General features: G+C 44.6%; 1 protein-coding gene across 6 annotated transcripts in view; it reads right to left on the reverse strand.

Moving 5' to 3' along the window:
- Nucleotides 1-23293, reverse strand: part of pcm1 (pericentriolar material 1) — a 280791-nt gene that overhangs the window by 227835 nt on the left and 29663 nt on the right. For 5 of the 6 annotated variants that reach the window (XM_070869661.1, XM_070869670.1, XM_070869679.1 and 2 more), the window contains exons 4-7: nucleotides 15744-16010; nucleotides 10770-10940; nucleotides 3275-3391; nucleotides 2803-2985 (exon numbers count right to left, since the gene is read on the reverse strand). In XM_070869661.1, the coding sequence (XP_070725762.1) occupies nucleotides 2803-2985; nucleotides 3275-3391; nucleotides 10770-10940; nucleotides 15744-16010 (738 nt within the window). The remainder of the gene's footprint in view (nucleotides 1-2802; nucleotides 2986-3274; nucleotides 3392-10769; nucleotides 10941-15743; nucleotides 16011-23293) is intronic. The other variant, XM_070869689.1, reaches the window with a different exon arrangement.

Here is a 23293-nt window from a genome sequence, read left to right on the forward strand (position 1 = left end):
GAATTTATAATGGGGAACAAAGAAATAGTGGACCAGTTAAACAAATACTTTGGTTCTGTCCTCACGAAGGAAGACACAAATAACCTTCCGGAAATACTAAGGGACCGAGGGTCTTGTGAGAAGGAGGAACTGAAGGAAATCCTTATTAGGCGGGAAATTGTGTAGGGGAAACTGATGGGATTGAAGGCCGATAAATCCCTGGGTCCTGATAGTCTGCATCCCAGAGTACTTAAGGAAGTAGGCCCTAGAAATAGTGGATGAATTGGTGATCATTTTCCAACAGTCCATCGACTCTGGATCGGTTCCTATGGACTGGAGGATAGGTAAGGTAACACAACTTTTTAAGAAGGGAGGGAGAGAGAAGGTGGGTAATTATAGATCGGTTAGTCTGACATCAGTAGTGCGGAAAATGTTGGAATCAATTATTAAAGATGAAATAGCAGCACATTTGGAAAGCAGTAACAGGATCGGTCCAAGTCAGCATGGATTTATGAAAGAGAAATCCCGCTTGACAAATCTTCTAGAATTTTTTGAGGATGTAACTGGTAGAGTGGACAAGGGAGAACCGGTTGATGTGGTGTATTTTGACTTTCAAAAGGCTTTTGACAAGATCCCACACAAGAGATTGGTGTGCAAAATTAAAGCACATGGTATTAAAGCACATGTACTGACATGGATAGAGAACTGGTTGGCCGACAGAAAGCAGAGTCGGGATAAACGGGTCCTTTTGCAAAATGGCAGGCAGTGACTAGTGGCGTGCTGCAGGGCTCAGTGCTGGAACCCCAGCTCTTTACAATATACATCAATGATTTGGATGAGGGAATTGAGTGTAATATCTCCAAGTTTGCAGATGACACTAAGCTGGGTGGCGGTGTGAGCTGTGAGGAGGACACTAAAAGGCTGCAGGGTGACTTGGACAGGTTTGGTGAGTGGGCAAATGAGTGGCAGATGCAGTATAATGTGGATAAATGTGAGGTTATCCACTTTGGTGGCAAAAACACGAAGGCAGAATATCATCCGAATGGCAGCAGATTAGGAAAAGGGGAGGTGCAACGAGACCTGGGTGTCATGGTACATCAGTCATTGAAAGTTGGCATGCAGGTACAGCAGGCGGTGAAGGTGGCAAAAGGTATGTTGGCCTGCAGAGCTAGGGGATTTGAGTATAAGAGCAAGGAGGTCTTACTGCAGTTGTACAGGGCCTAAGTGAGGCCTCACCTGGAATATTGTGTTCAGTTTTGGTCTCCTAATCTGAGGAAGGACCTTCTTGCTATTGAGGGAGTGCAACGAAGGTTCACCAGACTGATTCCCGGGATGGCAGGACTGACCTATGAGAGACTTGATCGACTGGGCCTGTATTCACTGGAGTTTAGAAGGATGAGGGGATCTCATAGAAATATATAAAATTCTGATGGGACTGGACAGGTTAGATGCAGGAAGAATGTTCCTGATGTTGGGGAAGTCCAGAACCAGGGGACATAGTCCAAGGATAAAGGGTAAGCCATTTAGTACTGAGATGAGGAGAAACTTCTTCACTCAGAGTTGTTAACCTGTGGAATTCCCGACCACAGAGAGTTGTTGATGCCAGTTCATTGGATATATTCAAGAGGGAGTTAGATATGACCCTTACGGCTAAAGGGATCAAGAGGTATGGAGAGATAGCAGGAAAGGGGTACTGAGGTGAATGATCAGCCATGATCTTATTGAATGGTGGTGCAGGCTCGAAGGGCCAAATGGCCGACTCCTGCACCTATTTTCTATGTTTCTATGTTAAATAAAACAACCCAGAGGCCACCACGCAGGAGTGAAGATTAACAATCTGCATAAAACCTATGTACAATTCTTGAGGTGGCAGAGTTCAAAGAGTGGGCAACTTTCAATATGTCGGGCTCCCTACCAATATTCCCTGCAGGTTTTTTTTTGCGCCACACGGCCCCTTTAAGGGGCTGCGTGGGCCATTCACAATACCGCGCATGCACTGTTTTTGCACTGAAAAGCCGGCAAGCCGACTGCGCAGGATCCCTGCAGCGTTGCAGGTTGCAGGGAACATTTCTTCCTACTCCAAAGCAGGTAATAAAAAATTCCAATAGGCAGTATAGATTTAATCTCCTGCACGTGGAGACATCATTTCAGTTCTCCCTTTCTACTTTGCTGCCAACACATACCTACACATGAAACCCCACATATATCCATATAGGCTATGCCTAACACCTGTTGCAGAAATTAACAGCTTTGACCATCAGCATATTCAGATAATCCTTGACTGACTTGATCACTGATGTGAATGGACCAGCTCCTTAAAAGGGAAACTGCAGATTGAACCCAACATCCTCCCAGGTATAAAACTTAGTTTGGGGAAGGGAAAAAAAAGTGTACTTTAATTCAGCAGTACTCGCACATAGCAATGTAATCTTCATTTTTAATAGAATAATGTACAATTTGTCATTGGTGGTGCAGCTTGACTTGGAAAGTTTGACTGAAGACCTAAATAATAGGCATGTTTCTCAGTTTCAAACAGAATTTCAAAATGAAGGTTGCACGATGGATTTCACATATCATGTTAGCCATGTAACCTTGGATCATATTTGTTCTAAATGCTTCTCTTGCCCCATAAAATTCAAATCTTAAATCTAATTAATTCAGCTAAAAATGTAACATGCATTTTAACAACTGCCAAAATTCAAAATGACAAGAAATAATGGGATCATTTTAAAGTGAAAAAGAATTAGAAGAACAAAAGTTGGTTATAAGAGTTGAAATTGTTAATAGATTACAAGTTTCAAGGACTATGCAATGAAATGGTACCTTGGAGGAAATTCCTTGTTCCTTGCCATTAATCCCACTATGCCAGACTCTCCTGTCATTCAGACCAAGCCTGTCAGTTTCCCCTTTTGGAGTTGAAGTAACTGAAGAGCCCTGTGCTTGGGAGGCTGTATTTCCTAGCTTGTCCTCAATGCGGGGCCGAACTCTCAGACTACGAGATGCCTCCTTTATTAAACAGTTTAGTTAAGACGTTTATGATTAAAATGCTAATGAAACCCAAGACAAACAGCTTTTAAACAAAATCTGCTCTAAATTTAATACCCTTCCTTTATTACAAAAGCAAAGTGTGAGGATAATATTCAATACATTCTATGTCTCAATATTTAAATTCTGACACCCAAACTTTTTCTGTCTGGAGTCGACTGTGAATCTCTGCTATTTAAAGTCCATTTTTTAAAACCAGTTGTGTACTCAACTTAGCACTTACATACATCTTATTCTACTTCCATCTTACCGTTGCATCTGATGCCTCAGACTGAACATCTAGGTTTAGAGATGTACTATCAGCTACAGAACCAGATCCCACAGCAGAGTCTGTTGTGCCAACTTCATCCTCCTCATTCTCTCGAGCCTGAAACATTTTTTAAATTGAAAAAACTCAAGTCAGCAAAATATTATAAACAATAGCAATGACTTTTTAGTAAATTACAGTGCATGTATTTAATCACTGTTTACAACAGAGTAAAAAATCATAATACCTGCAATTAGAACCAAAGAGGTTTACAACACAGGAAACCATTTGGCAACCAGGTCCGTATCAGGTCTTTGCAAGAACAATCCAAAATAAATCCTAATGCCCCACTCTCTCAACCATTGCCCTTTAATTTCCTCTGCTTCAAATATTTATTCAATTTTCTCTCACAATGGACTCTGCCTGAGCCACATATTTTGGCCTGGCATTCAATTCTTCAAAAACCTGCTGCACCAAGAAATTTCTCCTAATCTCTCTCCTCGCTCTCAGTGTTGATTTTAAATCAATGACTGCTTGTCACAACTAAAGAAAATAGTCTTTCCCTATTCTCTCCATAATTTTAAGAACTTCTATTAAATCCCATCTTAGCCTTCTCTGCGCAGAGGGAACAGTCCCAGCATCTCATGTTAAGTCTACCCTCATAACTTGAATTTTTCATCCCTGGTGAATCTACACGCGCTCTATGGTTTGCATACCTGCTCCGTAACAGGACACCCAAAACTACACCCAGTACTATAACCAATGTTTTATATAAATGCATCATTACTCCTTTACTTCCACCCTATGCCCCTACTGAGAAGACTCACAATTCTACAGGTCTTTTTTATGGCTTTAACTACCTGCACTCACACTTTCAAGCATTATCCATTTGAACACCCAAGTCTCTCAGTTCATTCACACCCTTGAGCATTTTTCTATTTAATGTATACTCTCATTCCTTGTTTTTTCACCCAAAATTAACTCATTTTTACACATCAAATTGCATCTTCCATCAGTTTGCCAATTACACTAATCTGCCCATCTTACTTTGACAGTCCTCCTCACTTTTGTGTCTTTAGCAAACTTTGAGATTGTGATCGGTATACCAAAGTCCAAATCATTTACATATAACAAGAACAAAAGTCGAATTCCCTCGTCCCAGTACACCACTTGCAACTCTTCTCCAGTCTGAACGCTCATTTCCCTTAAATCTCTTCCTTGACAATCAACCAACTTTCTGTTTCTGTTGTTACAATTCCTCTTATACCAGAGGCCTAAAGTTTTCTAATGAACCTCTTGAGACACCTCATCAAACACCTTCTGAAATCCATACACACATGTAATTCACACAACGGGAGATTGAGGCCCAGATAAAAGGGCGCGGAATTCGGGAGGAGCCAGCTGGTGCAGGGTCAAAAAGTAAAAAAAAATGGAAATCGAAGTGTGACGTCACAGCCAAGCGGGTAAGTGATTGGCTGGTGGATTGGTGAGTATTTTTCTTTTTTTTTCTGTCAGGAAACCTTTGGCATTGTTATAAGTAGGATCTGCAAGTAAATATATCTGATCTTTATTATCCAAGGAAAGCCAGTTAATTAAATTGGCTGTTTGCTGAGTAGCGGTTGGGTGTGTTGTGCTAAGGTTTAGAGTTTATTTTTGTTATTAGTTGCAAGTGAAACTAGAGGGATGGCAGGGCAGCTCAGTCCCGTGAATTGCACATCCTGTGGCATGTGGGAAGTTCCGGATGCTTCGCGCAGCCGGGGCGACCATGGTGCAGGAGGTGTCTCCAGTGGCACCAACTCAAGCTCCGCGTTTTGGAGCTGGAACAGCAGCTGGGGTCACTGCGGTGCATCAGTGAGACTGAGAGCAACGTGGATAGCACGTTTCTCGAGGCAGTCACCCCACAGCTTAAGAGTGTGCAGGCAGAGAGGGAGTGGGTGACCGCCAGACAGAAGAGGAGAACTAGGCAGGCAGTGCAGGAATCCCGAGTCCACCTCGCTCTCCAACCGGTACTCTGATCTGAGTACTGGTGGGGGCGATGGTGGTTCTAGGGAGTGCAGCCAGAGCCAAGTCCAAGCACCACGGGTGGCTCAGTTGCACTTGGGGGGCAGGCTGGGGGGTGGGTGTGGTGGAGGAAAAAGAATGACAGAATTTTAGTGGTAGAGGATTCACTAGTCAGGGGAGCAGACAGGCGTTTCAGCGGCCGCAGACGTGACTCCAGGATGGTGTGTTGTCTTCCTGGTGCCAGGGTCAAGAATGTCACCGAGCGGCTGCAGGGCATTCTGGGGGGAGAGGGTGAACAGCCAGAGGTTGTGGTCCACATCGGTATCAATCACATAGGAGGAAGAGGGATGAGGTCCTGCAGGCAGAGTTTAGGGAGCTAGGAGAGAGATTAAAAAGCAGGACCTCAAAAGGGAGTAACCTCCGGATTACTCCCAGTGCCACGAGCAAGTGAGTACAGAAATAAGAGGATAGAGCAGATGAATACATGGCTTGAGAGATGGTGCAGGCAGGAGGACTTTAGTTTCCTGAGGCATTGGGACCGCTTCTGGGGGAGTTGGGACCTGTACAAGCCGGACAGGTTGACTCTCGACAGAGCCGGGACTAATATCCTCGCAGGGGGGTTTGCTCGTGCTGTTGGGGAGGTTTTAAACTAGCTTGGCGGGGGGATGGGAACCTGAAAATAGATTCAGTAGGGAGAGGAGTAAAACTGGAATTAGAAAGCAAAAATAAAGAAAGTGAGTTTGAAGAAGAGAGTAAACAAGCAGGAAAAAAGGGTAACAAAAAACAACAAAGGCACTTTGTCGAAATGCACTTAGCATTTGTAACAAAATAGATGAGTTGACGGCACAAATTGAGACAAGTGGGTATGATCTGATAGCCATTACAGAGACGTGGTTGGAAGGTGACCAGGACTGGGAATTAAATATTCAAGGGTGCTTGACAATCTGGAAGGAGACAAAAAGAAAAAGGAGGTAGGATAGCTCTATTGATAAAGGATGGAATCACTGCAATAGTGGGAAACGATATTGGCTCAAGTAATAAGGGTGTTGAAACAGTTTGGGTGGAGATAAGGAACAATAAGTGGAAAAAGTCACGGGTGAGCGTAGTCGATAGGCACCCGGAGGCCATCGGGGGATACCGCCATGCTCCACCTCACGGTCAACAAGCTCCCCACTGGAGTGGAACTAAACTACAGAACCAGTGGGAACCTGTTCAATCTGCGCCGTCTCCAGGCCAGATCCAAGACCACCCCAATCTCTGTCATCGAGCTACTGTACGCGGACGATGCTTGCGGCTGCGCACATATGGAGGCTGAACTCCAGGACATAGTCAACGTAATTATTGAGGCGTACGAAAGCATGGGCCTTACGCTAAACATTCGAAAGACAAAGATCCTCCACCAGCCTGTCCTCACCGCACAGCACTGCCCCCCAGTCATCAAGATCCACAGTGCGGCCCTGGACACCGTGGGTCACTTCCCATATCTCGGGAGCCTGCTATCAACAAGAGCAGGCATCGATGACGAGATCCAACACGCCTCCAGTGCGCCAGTGCAGCCTTCGGCCGCCTGAGGAAAAGAGTGTTTGAAGACCAGACCCTCAAAACTGCTACCAAGCTCATGGTCTACAGGGCTGTAGTAATACCTGCCCTTCTGTGTGGCTCAGAGACATGGACCATGTAGTCGTCTCCTCAAGCTGCTGGAGAAATATCACCAACGATGTCTCCACAAGATCCAACAAATCCCCAGGGAGGACAGGCCCACCAACATCAGCGTCCTCATTCAGGCTAACATCCCCAGCATTGAAGCACTGACCACACTCGATCAGCTCCGCTGGCAAGGCCACATAGTCCGCATGCCAGACAAGTGACTCCCAAAGCAAGTGCTCCACTCGGAGCTCCTTCATGGCAAACGAGCCAAAGGTGGGCAACGGAACCGCTACAAGGACACCCTCAAAGCCTCCCTGATAAAGTGCAACATCTCCACTGACATCTGGGAGTACGTGGCCCAAGACCGCCCTAAATGGAGGAAGTGCATCCAAAAGGGCGCTGAGCACCTCGAGTCTCAACGCCGAGAGCATGCAGAAATCAAGCGCAGGCAGCGGAAAGAGCGAGCGGCAAACCAGTCCCACCCACCCCTCCCCTCAACAACTATCTGTCCCACCTGTGAGAGAGTCTGTGGCTCTCGTATTGGACTGTTCAGCCACCAAAGAACTCACGACAGGAGTGGAAGCAAGTCTCCCTCGATCCCGAGGGACTGCCTATGATGATGACTATAGGCCCCCTAACAGTAGCAACTCTGTTGGTCGGAGCATAAACCAGGAAATAGTGGGGGCTTGTAAAAAGGGAACAGCAATAATCATGGATGATTTTAACCTCCATATGGATTGGACAAATCAAATTAGTCAGGGTAGCCTGGAGAAGGAGTTCAGAGGGCATAAGGGACAGAACCAACCGGGGGCAAGCTATCTTAGATCTGGTCCTGTGTAATGAGACAGGATTAATAAACAATCGCCGAGTAAAGGATCCCCTCGGAATGAGTGATCATAACATGATTGAATTTCAAATTCAGATGGAGGTGAGAAAGTTGGATCTCTAACCAGCATACTAAGCTTAAATAAAGGAGACCATAAAAGTATAGGGCAGAGTTGGGTAAAGTGGACTGGGAAAATAGATGAAAGTGTAGGACGGTTGATGAACAGTGGTGTACATTTAAGGAGATATTTCACAACTCTCAAGAAAAATATACACCAGCAAGGAGGAAAGGGTGCAAGAGAAAAGATAGCCATCCGTGGCGAACTAAAGAAATAAAGGACTGTATCCAATTAACAACAAGGGCATACAATGTGGCCAAAACTCGTGGGAGGACAGGAGACTGGGAAGCTTTTCAAGGCCAGCAAAGAACGACTAAAAAAATGATTAAGAAAGAGAAGAGAGACTATGAAAGTAAACTAGCACAAAAAAGAAAAACAGATAGCAAGAGTTTCTATCGGTATATAAAAAGGAAAAGGATGGCTAAAGTAAATGTTGGTCCTTTAGAGGACGAGACCGGGGAATTAGTAATGGGGAACAAAGAGATGGCAGAAACTCTGAACAAATATTTTGTATCAGTCTTTACGGTAGAGGACACTAACAATATTCCAACAGTGGATAGTCAAGGGGCTATTGGGGGGGGGGGGGGGGGGGAGGAACTTAACACAATCACAATCACTAAGGAGGTCGTACTCAGTAAGACAATGGGACTAAAGGCAGATAAATCCCCTGGACCTGATGGCTTGCATCCTCGGGTCTTGAGAAGTCGCAGCAAGGATTGTGGATGCATTGGTTGTAATTTACCAAAATTCCCTGGATTCTCGGGAGGTCCCAGCAGATTGGAAAACTGTAAATGTAACGCCTCTATTTAAAAAAGAAGACAGGCAAAAAGCAGGAAACTATAGACCAGTTAGCCTAACATCTGTGGTTGGGAAAATGTTGGAGTCCATTATTAAAGAAGCAGTGGCAGGACATTTGGATAAGTAAAATTCGGTCAGGTAGAGTCAGCATGGATTTATGAAGGGGAAGTCATGTTTGACAAATTTGCTGGAGTTCTTTGAGGATGTAACGAACAGGGTGGATAAAGGAGAACCAGTGGAAGTGGTGTATTTGGACTTCCAGAAGGCATTTGACAAGTTGCCACATAAAAGGTTACCGCACAAGATAAAAGTTCACGGGGTTGGAGGTAATATATTAGCATGGATACAGGAATGGCTAACTAACAGAAAACTAAGAGTCGGGATAAATGGTTCATTCTCTGGTTGGCACCAGTAGCTAGTGGGGTGCCGCAGGGATCAGTGCTGGGACCCCAACTATTTACAATCTGTATTAACGACTTGGAAGAAGGGACTGTGTGCAACATAGCCAAGCTTGCTAACGATACAAAGATGGGAGGAAAAGCAATGTGTAAGGAGGACACAAAGAATCTGCAAAAGGACATAGACAGGCTAAGTGAGTGGGCAAAAATTTGGCAGATGAGTATAATGTTGGAAAGTGTGAGGTCAATTCACTTTGGCAGAAAAAAAATCAAAGAGCAAGTTATTATTTAAATGGAGAAAGATTGCAAAGTGCTGCAGCACAGAAGGACCTGGGGGTACTTGTGCACGAAACACAAAAAGATAGTATGCAGGTGCAGCAAGTGATCAGGAAGGCCAATGGTATCTTGGCCTTTATTGCAAAGGGGATGGAGTAGAAAAGCAGGGAAGTCTTGTTACAGCTATACAAGGTATTGGTGAGGCCACACCTGGAATACTGCATGCAGTTTTGGTTTCCATATTTACAAAAGAATACAGTTGCTTTGGAGATGGTTCAGAGAAGGTTCACTAGGTTGATTCCGGAGATGAGGTTGGTTGAGCCTCGACTCATTGGAATTCAGAAGAATGAGAGACGATCTTATCGAAACGTGTAAGATTATGAGGGGGGCTTGACAAGGTGGATGCAGAGACGATGTTTCCACTGATGGGGGAGACAAGAACTTGAGGGCATGATCTTAGAAATAAGGGGCTGCCCATTTAAAACTGAGATGAGGAGAAATGTCTTCTCTCAGAGGTTTGTAAATCTGTGGAATTTGCTTCCTCAGAGAGCTGTGGAAGCTTGGACATTGAATAAATTTAAGACAGAAATAGACAGTTTCTTGAATGAGAAGGGGATAAGAGGTTATGGGGAGTGGGCGGGAAAGTGGAGCTGAGTCCATGATCAGATCAGCCATGATCTTATTGAATGGCGGAGCAGGCTCGAGGGACCGTATGGCCTACTCCTGTTCCTATTTCTTATGTTCTAATCCCTTCATGTTCACAAAAAACCTCTTAAATTTGTTAAATATGACGTCATTGACAAATTTGTGTTGGCTAGCCTTGATTAATCTATGCATTTCTAAATGCTTACCAACTTTAATTACAAATTATGGATTGAAGTGTTTTCCCACAACAGACGATAGACTAGCAGCATTTATTTAATGTTAGGTGCAATGTGCTCGACAGTCACATTAACTGCACGTACAAAAGCAAAATACTGCGGATGCTGAAAATCTGAAATAAAAACTCAGCAGGTCAGGCAGCATCTGTGGAGAGAGAAACAGAGTTAACGTTTCAGGTCGATGACCTTTCGTCAGAACTGGAAAAGGTTAGAGATGTAACAGGTTTTTAAGCAAGTGTAGGGGCAAGGAAAGGGGAGGAAAGAACAAAAGGGAAAGTCTGTGATAGGGTGAAAGGCAGAAGAGATTATGAGACAAAAGGGATGATGGTGCACGGCAAAATGAGATGCTAAAGGGAAAAGTTAGCAAAAGATTATGTAAATGGAAATTGCAATCATCAACATTAGTGGGAACGAGTAGCCTGCACAAAAGGTGTGACTATGTATCCCCTGCATTGGATTTTATGGTATATGAAGTCAAACTGCACACATTATGCACATAAGCCTGGGACATCTATTACAAATAATATAAATATCAGAATGTTCCAAAACATACCAGCATCTTTTGCAAAAATTTCATGTAGGACTTTTCCTGTTCTTTTAGGTGGTCTATCAGTTGAGACAAACGCTCGACATTAGCAGATCTTTCATTTTTCTCCATAAGGTCATCCCTCATAGAACGAGCCTTGGTGATGTAATCCCGAATCTGGATCAGTCTGCTCACAACCTATTCGTCAAAACAAATACATAGCGACCACTAAAAAAGAGCTGTACGATTTCTGTTTAACTGTACGTTCAATGCATTAAATGCACTTTAAAATGGATTACAAAGTTAGGGAATTATCTTCGTTGCCTGATACAGTGTCTGTCAGTATGAGTGGCAGGTACCAATGTCCTAGGGGTAGTGTTTGCTAGTGCTGTTGGGGAGGGGTGAAACGAATATGGCAGGGGGATGGGAACCTATGCAGGGTTACAGATGGAAGTGGAATGGGGGCAGAATCGAAAGATAGAAAGAAGAAAAGTAAAAGGAAGGCAGAGAAACCCAAAGCAAAAAAGCAAAAAGGGCCACATTACAGCAAAATTCTAAAGGGGCAAAGGGTGTTTAAAAAGACAAGCCTGAAGGCTCTGTGCCTCAATGCGAGGAGTATTCGCAATAAGGTGGACGAATTAACTGCGCAGATAGCAGTTAACGGATATGATGTAATTGGCATCACGGAGACATGGCTCCAGGGTGACCAAGGCTGGGAACTCAACATCCAGGGGTATTCAACATTTAGGAAGGATAGACAGAAAGGAAAAGGAGGTAGGGTGGCTTGCTCGTTAAAGAGGAAATTAATGCAATAGTAAGGAAGGACATTAGCTTGGATGATGTGGAATCTGTATGGGTGGAGCTACGGAATACCAAAGGACAGTAAACGCTAGTGGGAGTGGTGTACAGACCACCAAACAGTAATAGCGAGGTTGGGGACAGCATCAAACAAGAAATGCGTGCAATAAAGGTACAGCAGTTATCATGGGCGACTTTAATCTACATACTGATTGGGCTAACCAAACTGGTAGCAATGCGGTGGAGGAGGATTTCCTGGAGTGCATTAGGGATGGTTTTCTAGACCAATATGTCGAGGAACCAACCAGAGGATTGGCCATCCTAGACTGGGTGGTGTGTAATGAGAAAGGACTAATTAGCAATCTTGTTGTGCGAGGCCCCTTGGGAAGAGTGACCATAACATGGTAGAATTCTTTATTAAGATGGAGAGTGACACAGTTAATTCAGAGACTCGGGTCCTGAACTTAAGGAAAGGTAACTTCGAAGGTATGAGACGTGAATTGGCTAGAATAGATTGGCGAGTGATACTTAAAGGGTTGGCGGTGGATCGGCAATGGCAAACATTTAAAGATCACATGGATGAACTTCAACAATTGTACATCCCTGTCTGGAGTAAAAATAAAACTAGGAAGGTGGCTCAACCGTGGCTAACAAGGGAAATTAAGGATAGTGTTAAATCCAAGGAAGAGGTATATAAATTGGCCAGAAAAAGCACCAAACCTGAGGACTGGGAGAATTTGGTAATACAGCAGAGGAGGACAAAGGGTTTAATTAGGAGGGGGGAAATAGAGTATGAGAGGAAGCTTGCTGGGAACATAAAAACTGACTGCAAAAGCTTCTATAGATATGTGAAGAGAAAAAGATTAGTGAAAACAAACGTAGGTCCCTTGCAGTCAGATTCAGGTGAATTTATAATGGGGAACGAAGAAATGGCGGACCAGTTAAACAAATACTTTGGTTCTGTGTTCACGAAGGAAAACACAAATAACCTTCAGGGAATACTACGGGACCGAGGGTCTGGTGAGAAGGAGGAACTGAAGGAAATCCTTATTAGGCAGGAAATTGTGTAAGGGAAATTGATGGCATTGAAGGCCAATAAATCCCCGGGGCCTGATAGTCTACATCCCAGAGTACATAAAGAAGTAGCCCTAGAAATAGTGGATGCATTGGTGATCATTTTCCAACAATCTATCGACTCTGGATCGGTTCCTATGGACTGAAGGGTAGTTAATATAACACCACTTTTTAAGAAAGGAGGGAGAGAGAAAACGGGTAATTGTAGACCTGTTGGCCTGACATCAGTAGTGGGGAAAATGTTGGAATCAATTATTAAAGATGAAATAGCAGCACATTTGGAAAGCAGTGACAGGATCTGTCCAAGTCAGCATGGATTTATGAAAGGGAAATCATGCTTGACAAATCTTCCAGAATTTTTTGAGGATGTAACTGGTAGAGTAGACAAGGGAGAACCAGTGGATGTGGTGTATTTGGACTTTCAAAAGGCTTTTGACAAGGTCCCATACAAGAGATTGTTGTGCAAAATTAAAGCACATGGTATTGGGGGTAATGTATTGACGTGGATAGAGAACTGGTTGGCAGACAGGAAGCAGAGAGTCGGGATAAACGGGTCCTTTTGCAGAATGGCAGGCAGTGACTAGTCAGATGCCGGAGGGCTCAGTGCTGGGACCACAGCTATTTACAATATACATTAATGATTTGGATGAGGGATTTGAGTGTATTATCTCCAAGTTTGCAGATGACACTAAGCTGGGTGGCGGTGTGAGCTGTGAGGAGGATGCTAAAAGGCTGCAGGGTGACTTGGACAGGTTTGGTGAGTGGGCAAACGCATGGCAGATGCAGTATAATGTGGATAAATGTGAGGTTATCCACTTTGGTGGCAAAAACACGAAGGCAGAATATTATCTGAATGGCAGCAGATTAGGAAAAGGGGAGGTGCAGCGAGACATGGTGTCATGGTACATCAGTCATTGAAAGTTGGCATGCAGGTTCAACAGGCGGTGAAGGCGGCAAATGATATGTTGGCCTTCATAGCTAAGGGATTTGAGCACAGGAGCAGGGAGGTCTTACTGCAGTTATACAGGGCATTAAGTGAGGCCTCACCTGCAATATTGGGTTCAGTTTTGGTCTCCTAATCGGAGGAAGGACGTTCTTGCTATTGAGGGAGTGCAGCGAAGGTTCACCAGACTGATTCCTGGGATGGTAGGACTGACATATGAGGAGAGACTGGATCAACTGGGCCTTTATACATTGGGAGTTTAGAAGGATGAGAGGGGACGTTATAGAAACATACAAGATTCTGACGGGACAGGTTAGATGCAGGAAGAATGTTCCCGATGTTGGGGAAGTCCAGAACCAGGGGACATAGTCGGAGGATAAGGGGTAAGCCATTTAGGACTGAGATGAGGAGAAACTTCTTCACTCACAGAGTTGTTAACCTGTGGAATTCCCTACCGCAGAGAGTTGTTGCTACCAGTTCATTGGATATATTCAAGAGGGAGTTAGATATGGTCCTTACGACTAAGGGGATCAAGGGATATGGAGAGAAAGCAGGAAAGGGGTATTGAGGTGAATGATCAGCCATGATCTTATTGATTGGTGGTGCAGGCTCGAAGGGCTGAATGGCCTACTCCTGCACCTATTTTCTATGTTTCTATTAATGAAGTTAATTGATATTTTTCACAAAACTTTACATTACCTGAGAAACAAAGTCAGGTTTAGTTTGACAAAGGCATTCAGCTGCAATCTGCATAGAGACATGCAAAATAGTAGCAGCGATTGGAAGGAAATGCTTTGCCAATTTATTTTCAGAAATTATATTTACAGAATGAACTTGCATTTATGTAAGCACATTTCACAATTTTAGCACCTCGCAAAGCACTTCACAGCCAATGAAGTAATTTTGAAGTGTAGTCACTGTTGTAATGTAGGGAAACGTGGCAGCCAATTTGAAAACTGCAATGTGTGACAAATAGCAGTGAGATAACTGACCAGAAAATCTGTTTTTAGTGTTGTTGGTTGAGGGATAAATTTTGACCAGGATACCTGAAGAACTCTCTTTGAATAGTGCCTTGTGATACGATACCCAAGAGGGCATCTGAAACTACACCTCCAAGTGCAGCTCTCCCTCAGTACTGCACTCAAATGTCAGCGTAGATTATGTGCTCAAGCCACAACCTTCTAACTCAGATGCGAGAGTGCTCCGTGACAAGGCCAACATCTGCAAGTTAATTTATACTGTGTATTCCTCGTACAAAGGTTCACGAGTATGGAATTCCTTGGTGCACTATTTACCTGATCTCTTAGCCCATCTAAAGTCAAGTGAATGAACAAATGAAAATATGAGATAGGATTCTGTATGAACACGTGAACCCATCGGTGATACTTAAGTCCATTTGATTCTTTGTGACATTGTAACTACCAAAATCAACTGAGACAAAGCAGATTTTTGATACACAAATGTCAACGGTTGAGACTATACAATCTGACTTTGGGGCCATTCATCATTAACAGATAGGATATCAGCAGAAATGCATGCTGCAGCGTAAAAAGTACTTAGCAAGTAGAAAGATATTAGCGGACTAATGTTTCACATCTTCATAATCCATTCCTGTCTTGCTATATTAACTGAGGCACCAACCTACTAAAATAAATGAGTTAATCTCTATGCTCAAATATCAGACATGTAAATGACTTATAAATAGGTTACCTGTTTGCCCTCTAAAAGGATAGCAATAACTTGAAGGCATATATAATTGAAGGAAACCAGCAACATTCAGTTAGGGTAAATACATGACCGAAATACACAATTACAGCAAACAACTCAATAACTTTCAATCAACCAATTAGCATCTATTTATAGATAAAAGTTTGAAATGGTTAAAATTATGTTTCACATTGTCAAACTGAGTCTCGAAATCTTTGTTGAGATATTTATATGAAATGAGTTAATACCCCAGAGGCAGTGGACAGAGATATATTGTGCAAGTTCATTAAGGGTTCGTCCACTCGTATCACTAATTCACACCCAATTTTCACAGACTAGCTTGTTTGCAATGCTGCCCAAGACATATGGAATACTAAATTATTTCTTCATCCATTTCTTACCCCTCCAAACCAATAAAAGTTGGTAGGTTTATTTTACTAACCATGAAAATAATACAACATGAAATGTAAGTGTCTCACCTGACTGCTCTCTATTTCAGATTCTCCTCGGTCATCTCCAAGTGATACCTGATCACTTTGCAATGAATCTTTGCTTATGGATGCAAACAAATCCATCCTTGAAGTAGGCAGCTTTGTTTCACTCCTTTGTGGATTTAAGTCAGGTTCCTTGCTTTTGTTGCTGTTGATTTGCTGCTGAAGAAAGTTGAATGGCTTCCTATTTTCAACAGGCGGACGTTGGTTGTTAGCAGCTGTGGCTCTGCCATGAGAATCACTCCCAATGCTCCGCTAACCAACCAAACATCACAAGGTTTAGTGTGAAATAACAGTATTTTAATGTATTATTTTACTCTGATCTTTTCATTTCGACCTGCAACAACCCATTATTTTGATCATCAAGTATGAATAATCAGGTTTTCAGTTACAATTATTCAACTTCCTGGTGAAGTGCATCATTTATAACACTGAATAAACCCCAACATAATATACCCTATACAGTCCTGTTAAATCTCCAATACAAACACTTTAAGATCTATCACACATTTTAATATTTTACGTTTGTACGAGCAGTCTTGCTTACAGTAAGATCTCAAGAACAAAGAGGCATCTGGCATTCTACCACTCGAGTGGCAAGTTTAAAAAGGACAGCCTTCCCTCCTCCAATTAGCTAGCTACTTTATGTAAAGAACATTTAGCATTTTAGTTTCTTCATCACCGAACCACAATTTACATGTGGACTGCAGGGCTGGCAACAATACGCAAGACCTGAGTCAGCAAATGTACAGAAACTATTCCATTCACTTCAAGATTCTAAAATTCATCTTGGAAGTTTTCAAAAAGGTCACACTCCTGGCAGAGCTTTAAGTCAGCAGTGCATATCAGGGATTGTGATGCTGAGGTCAGTATGCTTCGCAATTTTCTGCACATTTAATCAAATTCCTGTCGGCCCCCTTGACCTCCAGACCCAATTTTCCAATATACACTTCTAGTACACAAAGCTCCACCAGGAGCACAAATTCATAAAATATACCATTATAAAATTACAAAAGGCATCCTTTCCAACTCTGGGTGCCTTAAGTGTGAACCAAGGTGCTCAAGCATAAGTTAAATGCATAGCAGTACCCTGCCTGTTTGCAAGCATAGACATCACCTGGTGAGTAGAGCTGAAAGAAGACATGACCCATTAGATTTCCAGTTGGCAACATTAACTTAGTGGCCGTGTCAGCTCGAGGATTTAAAATGGCAAGTCTCTGGAGGTAGGGAAATCAATTGGATCCAAGTACCTCTTTTAGGTGGGAGATGCCCCCCTTCTTTTCAGAGTTATGGAGATTTGGTGAGAGATTGGGAATTAATACTAGTTATTTCTTCCACGTTTAAGTTTTCCTTTTTTAAAAAAAAATGTATACTTGGGATAGGGACAATGTTGGCACAGCCACATTTTTTATAGCATCTTCCGAGAAGCTCTGAGGTGATTGCGCACCACCTTGAACCACTGCTGCTCTTGTGGTGGTGCATGCTCCCACAGTGGTATTAGGTAAGGAATTACAGGATTTTGACCCAGCAATGGTGGCGGAATGACAATACACTGCACTGTCACATTCAGAGACAAGGAATTGAATCATACCACCACATTAAAAACACAGTGGAGACTAAAATCTCAATGTACACTGCTTATGCTCACACATAAGCAGCCAGTACTTACGATGACTTCTCTACTTTCTAACTAAAATAACAAGGTTTTTAGATCAAGTAGAGCAGAAATAATGCATTGGATCAAATGGATGTCAAGTACTGTAACTGCACTTGTCTGATTTCATACAAATTAAAGTTTACCGCGAGAACTGGCAACAGCATCACAATTGCAATATTTAAGCACCACTCAATGCAGTGCTGGCCTCCCACCCTACTTTATACTTGTAAACAAGATAACCCCTCTACTCTAATTCCAAACAGCAATATTAGTTGCTCAACTTATATGGGACCCAAACAGTAATTATAAAGGAGACAAATCATACTATTCCAGCTGCAGCTGTTGGGTTTAAACAACGGACAGCTCAAGTTCCCAAAGCACTTTCATCAGATCGGGCTGCAAACTAAATAATGGGAGCGGAGGCAGGGGGTGGGAAAGAGTTCAAGTGAGGTGAAATTTAAAAAGTCAAGGAGAAAGCAGAAGGGAGAAGGATGCAGGGTAGCAATAGGAGTAATGATAACCAGAGTGTGACAGGAAGCGACAGTGTATAAACATAAGACTGCAGCAGAAAGCAGAGTTGAGAGTAGGGAAAAATGGTAAAAAGACAAAATTAAAAGCTCTTTATCTGAATGCACGCAGCATTCGTAACAAGATAGTTGAGTTGACAGCACAAATAGAAATAAATGGGTATGATCTGATAGCAAGGTGACCAAGGCTGGGAACTGAATATTCAGGGGTATTTGCCATTTCGGAAAGATAGGCAGAAAGGAAAAGGAAGTGGGGTAGCTCTGTTAACAAAGGATAAGATCAGTGCAGTGGTAAGAAATGATATTGGCTCAGGAGGTCAAGATGTAGAATCAATTTGGGTGGAGATAAGAAATAATAAGGGAAAAATGTCACCGGTGGGAGTAGTCGATAGGCCCCATAACAGTAGCTACACTGTAGGACAGAGTATAAATCAAGAAATAATGGAGGCTTGTAAGAAAGGTACAGTAATAATCAAAGGTGATTTTAATCTCAATATAGATTTGGACAAATCAAATGAGCAAAGGTAGCCTTGAGGACGAGTTCATGGACTGTATTCGGGATGGTTTCTTAGAACAATACGTTGTGGAACCAACCAGGGAGTAAGCTATTTTAGATCTGGTAACGTGTAATGAGATAGGATTAATTAATGATCTTGTCGTAAAGGATCCTCCAGGGAAGAGTGATCATAGCATATTAGAATTTCAAATTCAGTTTGAGGACGAGAAACTTGGATCTCAAACTAGTGTCCGAAACTTAAATAAGGCAGTTGCAAAGGTATGAAGACAGAGTTGGCTCAAGTGGACTGGGGAAATAGATTAAAGGGTCACACGGTAGAAAAGCAGCAGCAGACATTTAAGGAGTTATTTCATAATTCTCAGCAAAGATATATTCCAGTGAGAAAGACTCGAAGGATGAACCATCGATGGATAACTAAATAAGTTAAGGATGGTATCAAAGTGAAAACAAAGACATACTATGTTGCGAAGATTAGGAGTAGGCAGAGGCTTGGGACATTTTTAGAAATCAGCGAAGGACGACTAAAAAAAAAAGATAGATTGAGAGTAAACTAGCAAGAAATATAAATACAGGTAGTAAGAGTTTCTACAGGTATATAAAAAGGAAACGAGTAGCAAAAGTAAACATTGGTCCCTTAGAGAATGAGATTGGGAAATTAATAATGGAAAACAGGAAGTGGCAGAGATTTGAACAAATATTTAATATCGGTCTTCATGGAAGCAGACACTAAAAGCATCCCAATAATAGATAATCAAGAGGCTGCAGGGAGGAGGGAAATGTAAAACAATCACTATCACTAGAGAAAAAGTACTCGGCAAACTAATGGAACCAAAGGTGCACAAGTCCCCTGGACCTGATGGCCTGCATCCTAGGGTCTTAAAAGAAATGGCTGCAGGGATAGTGGATGCACTGGTTGTAACCTGGATTCTGGAGAGGTCCCAGGGGATTGGAAAACCACAAATGTAATGCCTCTATTCAAGCAAGGAGGGAGACAGAAAGCAGGGGGGCAAGTTTCGGGCCACTACTAGAACAGCGCAGCTCCGAGAGCCACGCCCGTTTTCTCCGCTAAAAAGTGCGCCTATTACTTACTGCGTGATTCTCGGTTCCAAATCGGGCCCGTTCCAGGTCGGCATGGCGTGGAAACATCTGCGTGGGGCGGGACCAAAGCGTGGCGCCGATTCTCTGCCTGCAGGGGGGCGGGGCTAGCTCACAGAAGCAGACACGTGCCGGCAGCCCTGCGCATGCGCGCTGGAGCGTGCGTGCATGCACGGTGTGATGGAAACATTGGCACGCGGCCATTTTTAAAGGTATATCTAGAAAAGTGCTATTTTGTTTTGTGGAACTGTGGAAAGGCTCGAGTGAATCTTGCTGATTTTTTGTGCCTGAAGGAGTGCTTTTAGCAGCACTGCTAAAATCAGTGAGTGCTGCTTTTTGCTGCTAAACTTCCAGAACAAGTGCTGCATTGGTGCACGCAAAACAAGGACTGTGTGTTTTGAAAAATCAGAGTGTCAATTGAATACAGCAATGAAACAACGTCCACCAAGAACAAAGAATTTCTTGTATGAGGAAGTGGAGATATTAGTTAACGTCACTGAGCAGAGATGGCAGGAACTGGATACCAGCAAAGGTCGCATAAAAGTGCCACCCAAAGAAATGAAGAAACGCTGGAACCAAGTTGCAGAAGATTACTGTGCAGTGGTGCATACCAGGAGATCTGGAAGCCAGTGTAAAAAGAAATGGCACGACCTTGGTCAAGTAGTTAGTGTAAGTAATATTTTCATTTTTCAATGGAATCATAATTGTAAATGTGACTATCTGTATATGCCCCACCCTGCAGAAAGACGCATGCCATAAAAAGTTATATTTTAATCTTTGCAGAAGAAATTGGCCCACAACAAAAGGCAAACTCGAACAGAAGGAGGCCCGCCAAATCTGCATCCACTGACACCCTTGGAACAGAGGGTAGCTGCTATGATGAGTCGTACATGGAGAAAAGCAATCAGTACAGCACAAGCTGGGCCCACACGCAAGAGAGAGGACAAGTCCTGAAAATGCATCGTGGCCCTTCAAATCAACCTGCTGCCTGGCCTGCTGTGTGTGAGTACTCATGCCACCCATCCTGCCCCCTCCTCTGCTGCTAAACATTTGACTGTTCTGATATATTTTGCAGAAGATGATGATGATGCTGCCAATCCTGAAGATCCAGAACAAGAACCAGAAGCGGACGATCCAGACCAAGGTTGGCTACAGGCGATGATGACTGAAATGTCTTCAGGGGAGACCTTTCAACTTAATATTTGTAAGCCCACATGAGCAGACATCAGACTTTCAACCCCTTGCATAGGTTCTGGTTCCACCTTCCATGGTTTTGATTCCGACGTTGCGGGTCCCAGTGGTGCTGCTGATGTGATGCAACAGTTTACAGCCACTGACCCACAGTCCCAGCCCACAGCTCGCACTCGAGTGGTGCCAGATGCAAGACCCAGGCAGAGGAGGAGGAGACTGGAAACACGCTCTCCTGAGATGCGGCTCAGGTTGTGGCATTGGGTGCGGCGACCAATGTCCTTAGCCGATCACTCGTGGGCAGCGTCAGTACAGTGGGTGAAGATGTAACGGTACTGACGGGAGAAATAGCAGTAATGACATGGGAAATGAGGGAGGGAATGTCCGAGGACATGCAAGCGATGGCACAGGCCATCAGGGAGGGCATGCAAGTGACGGCACAATCCATCAGGGACGGCCTGGGTGAGGTAGCTGCTGCAATAAGGGCACACAGCCCGGCCAATCAAATGACACCCCCATGAAGAAGTGAACATTCACCGAGATGCGGATGAGAGATGGTTGCAGCCTTTCTTTGCTGCTTTTGTTCTTGTTCTTGATATAACTGTAGTAACGTTTTTCAAATTGAAATTGTTTTCTAACTTTTGAAACTTTACAAATTTATAAGTGATCTTAAAGTTTTTAAGTGATCTTAAAGAGTCATATTAAAAAGTAAAGTTTGATACAACAAATATTTTATTACACCAACGTGAACTTTTCAATATTTTATCATTAAAACTGAATCATGTTCCATTAACACAACACAACATAGAAACAATTCCAAAAAATAAACATGTCCATGCGCAACAGTTGTCGCAGAGCGCTCAGGCATCAGTAATTGAAGCATTCACAGATGCGCTGCTGGCACAGGGCTCGAGCAATCGTTAAAGGAGCACAATGGACCGCCCTCCTCCGACCTCGTGCTCCGGCATCAGGCACTTGCATGCTTTCCTGATTGTCGTCATCATCATCCTCATCCTGCTCTTCCAAATTACTGTCATCAGGCATTGGCCCCTCATGTGGGTCTTCTGGTTCCACTACCAGCTCCTGCTGCCTCATGACGGCAGCATGCAGCACACAACAGTGAACTGACTGACAATCTGAGGAGAGTATTGCAAGTGGCCTCCGGAATGGTCCAGGATTGGAAACGCTGTTTCAAGATGCCAATGGTCCTCTCTATTATGCTGCGCGTTGCAATGTGCGCCATGTTGTATTGATGGCCAGCTTCCGTCCATGTTACGCGTCGGGGCTTCATCAGCCAGGTGGCCAGGCCATACCCTTTGTCTTTGGATATTGAGGGGGATAACTCATCGGGGGGAGCAGCAGCAGCCAAGTTCATTGCACCATGGGTGGCTCTGCTGCACAGGAGGGCAGGAAAAAGAGTGGGAGAGCTATAGTGATAAGGGATTCAATTGTAAGGGGAATAGATAGGCGATTCTGCGGCCGCAACCGACACTCCAGGATGGTAGGTTGCCTCCCTGGTGCAAGGGTCAAGGATGTCTTGGAGCGGGTGCAGGACATTCTGAAAAGGGAGCGAAAGGAGGGGGGAGGGAGGGAGCGAGAGGAGGGGGGAGGGAGGGAGTGAGAGGAGGGGAGAGGGAGGGAGCGAGAGGAGGGGAGAGGGAGGGAACGAGAGGAGAGAGCGAAAGGAGGGGGGAGGGAGGGAGGGAGCGAGAGGAGGGGGGAGGGAGCGTGCGAGCGTGGGGGAGGGAGGGAGCGAGCGAGAGGAGGGAGCGAGCGAGAGGAGGGGGGAGCGAGCGAGATGAGGGAGGTGGGAGGGAGCGAGAGGGGGGAGGGAGAAGAGGGAGAGGAGGGGGGGAAGGGAGAGGAGGGGGGGAAGGGGGAGGAGGGGGGGAAGGGAGAGGAGGGGGGGGAAGGGAGAGGAGGGGGGGGGAAGGGAGAGGAGGGGGGGGGAAGGGAGAGGAGGGGGGAAGGGAGAGGAGGGGGGGGAAGGGAGAGGAGGGGGGGGAAGGGAGAGGAGGGGGGGGAAGGGAGAGGAGGGGGGGGAAGGGAGAGGAGGGGGGGAAAGGGAGAGGAGGGGGGGAAAGGGAGAGGAGGGGGGGAAAGGGAGAGGAGGGGGGGAGGGAGAGGAGGGGGGGGAGGGAGAGGAGGGGGGGAGGGAGAGGAGGGAGAGGAGGGGGGGGAGGGAGAGGAGGGGGGGGGAGGAAGGGAGGGAAGGGAGAGGAAAGGAAGGAGGGAGAGGAAGGGAAGGAGGGAGAGGAAGGGAAGGAGGGAGAGGAAGGGAAGGAGGGAGAGGAAGGGAAGGAGGGAGAAGAAGGGAAGGAGGGAGAGGAAGGGAAGGAGGGAGAGGAAGGGAAGGAGGGAGAGGAAGGGAAGGAGGGAGAGGAAGGGAAGGAGGGAGAGGAAGGGAAGGAGGGAGAGGAAGGGAAGGAGGGAGAGGAAGGGAAGGAGGGAGAGGAAGGGAGGGAGTGGAGGGGGGGGAAGGAGAGATGTGCTGGGGGGGGGGGGGGGGTGAGAGGCTGAACGAGCCGCGTCGGGCTGTTGTCACCACTTCGGG

This window comes from Pristiophorus japonicus, chromosome 2 (genome assembly GCF_044704955.1).
Source record: "Pristiophorus japonicus isolate sPriJap1 chromosome 2, sPriJap1.hap1, whole genome shotgun sequence".
In the NCBI taxonomy this organism is placed as follows: Eukaryota; Metazoa; Chordata; class Chondrichthyes; family Pristiophoridae; genus Pristiophorus; species Pristiophorus japonicus.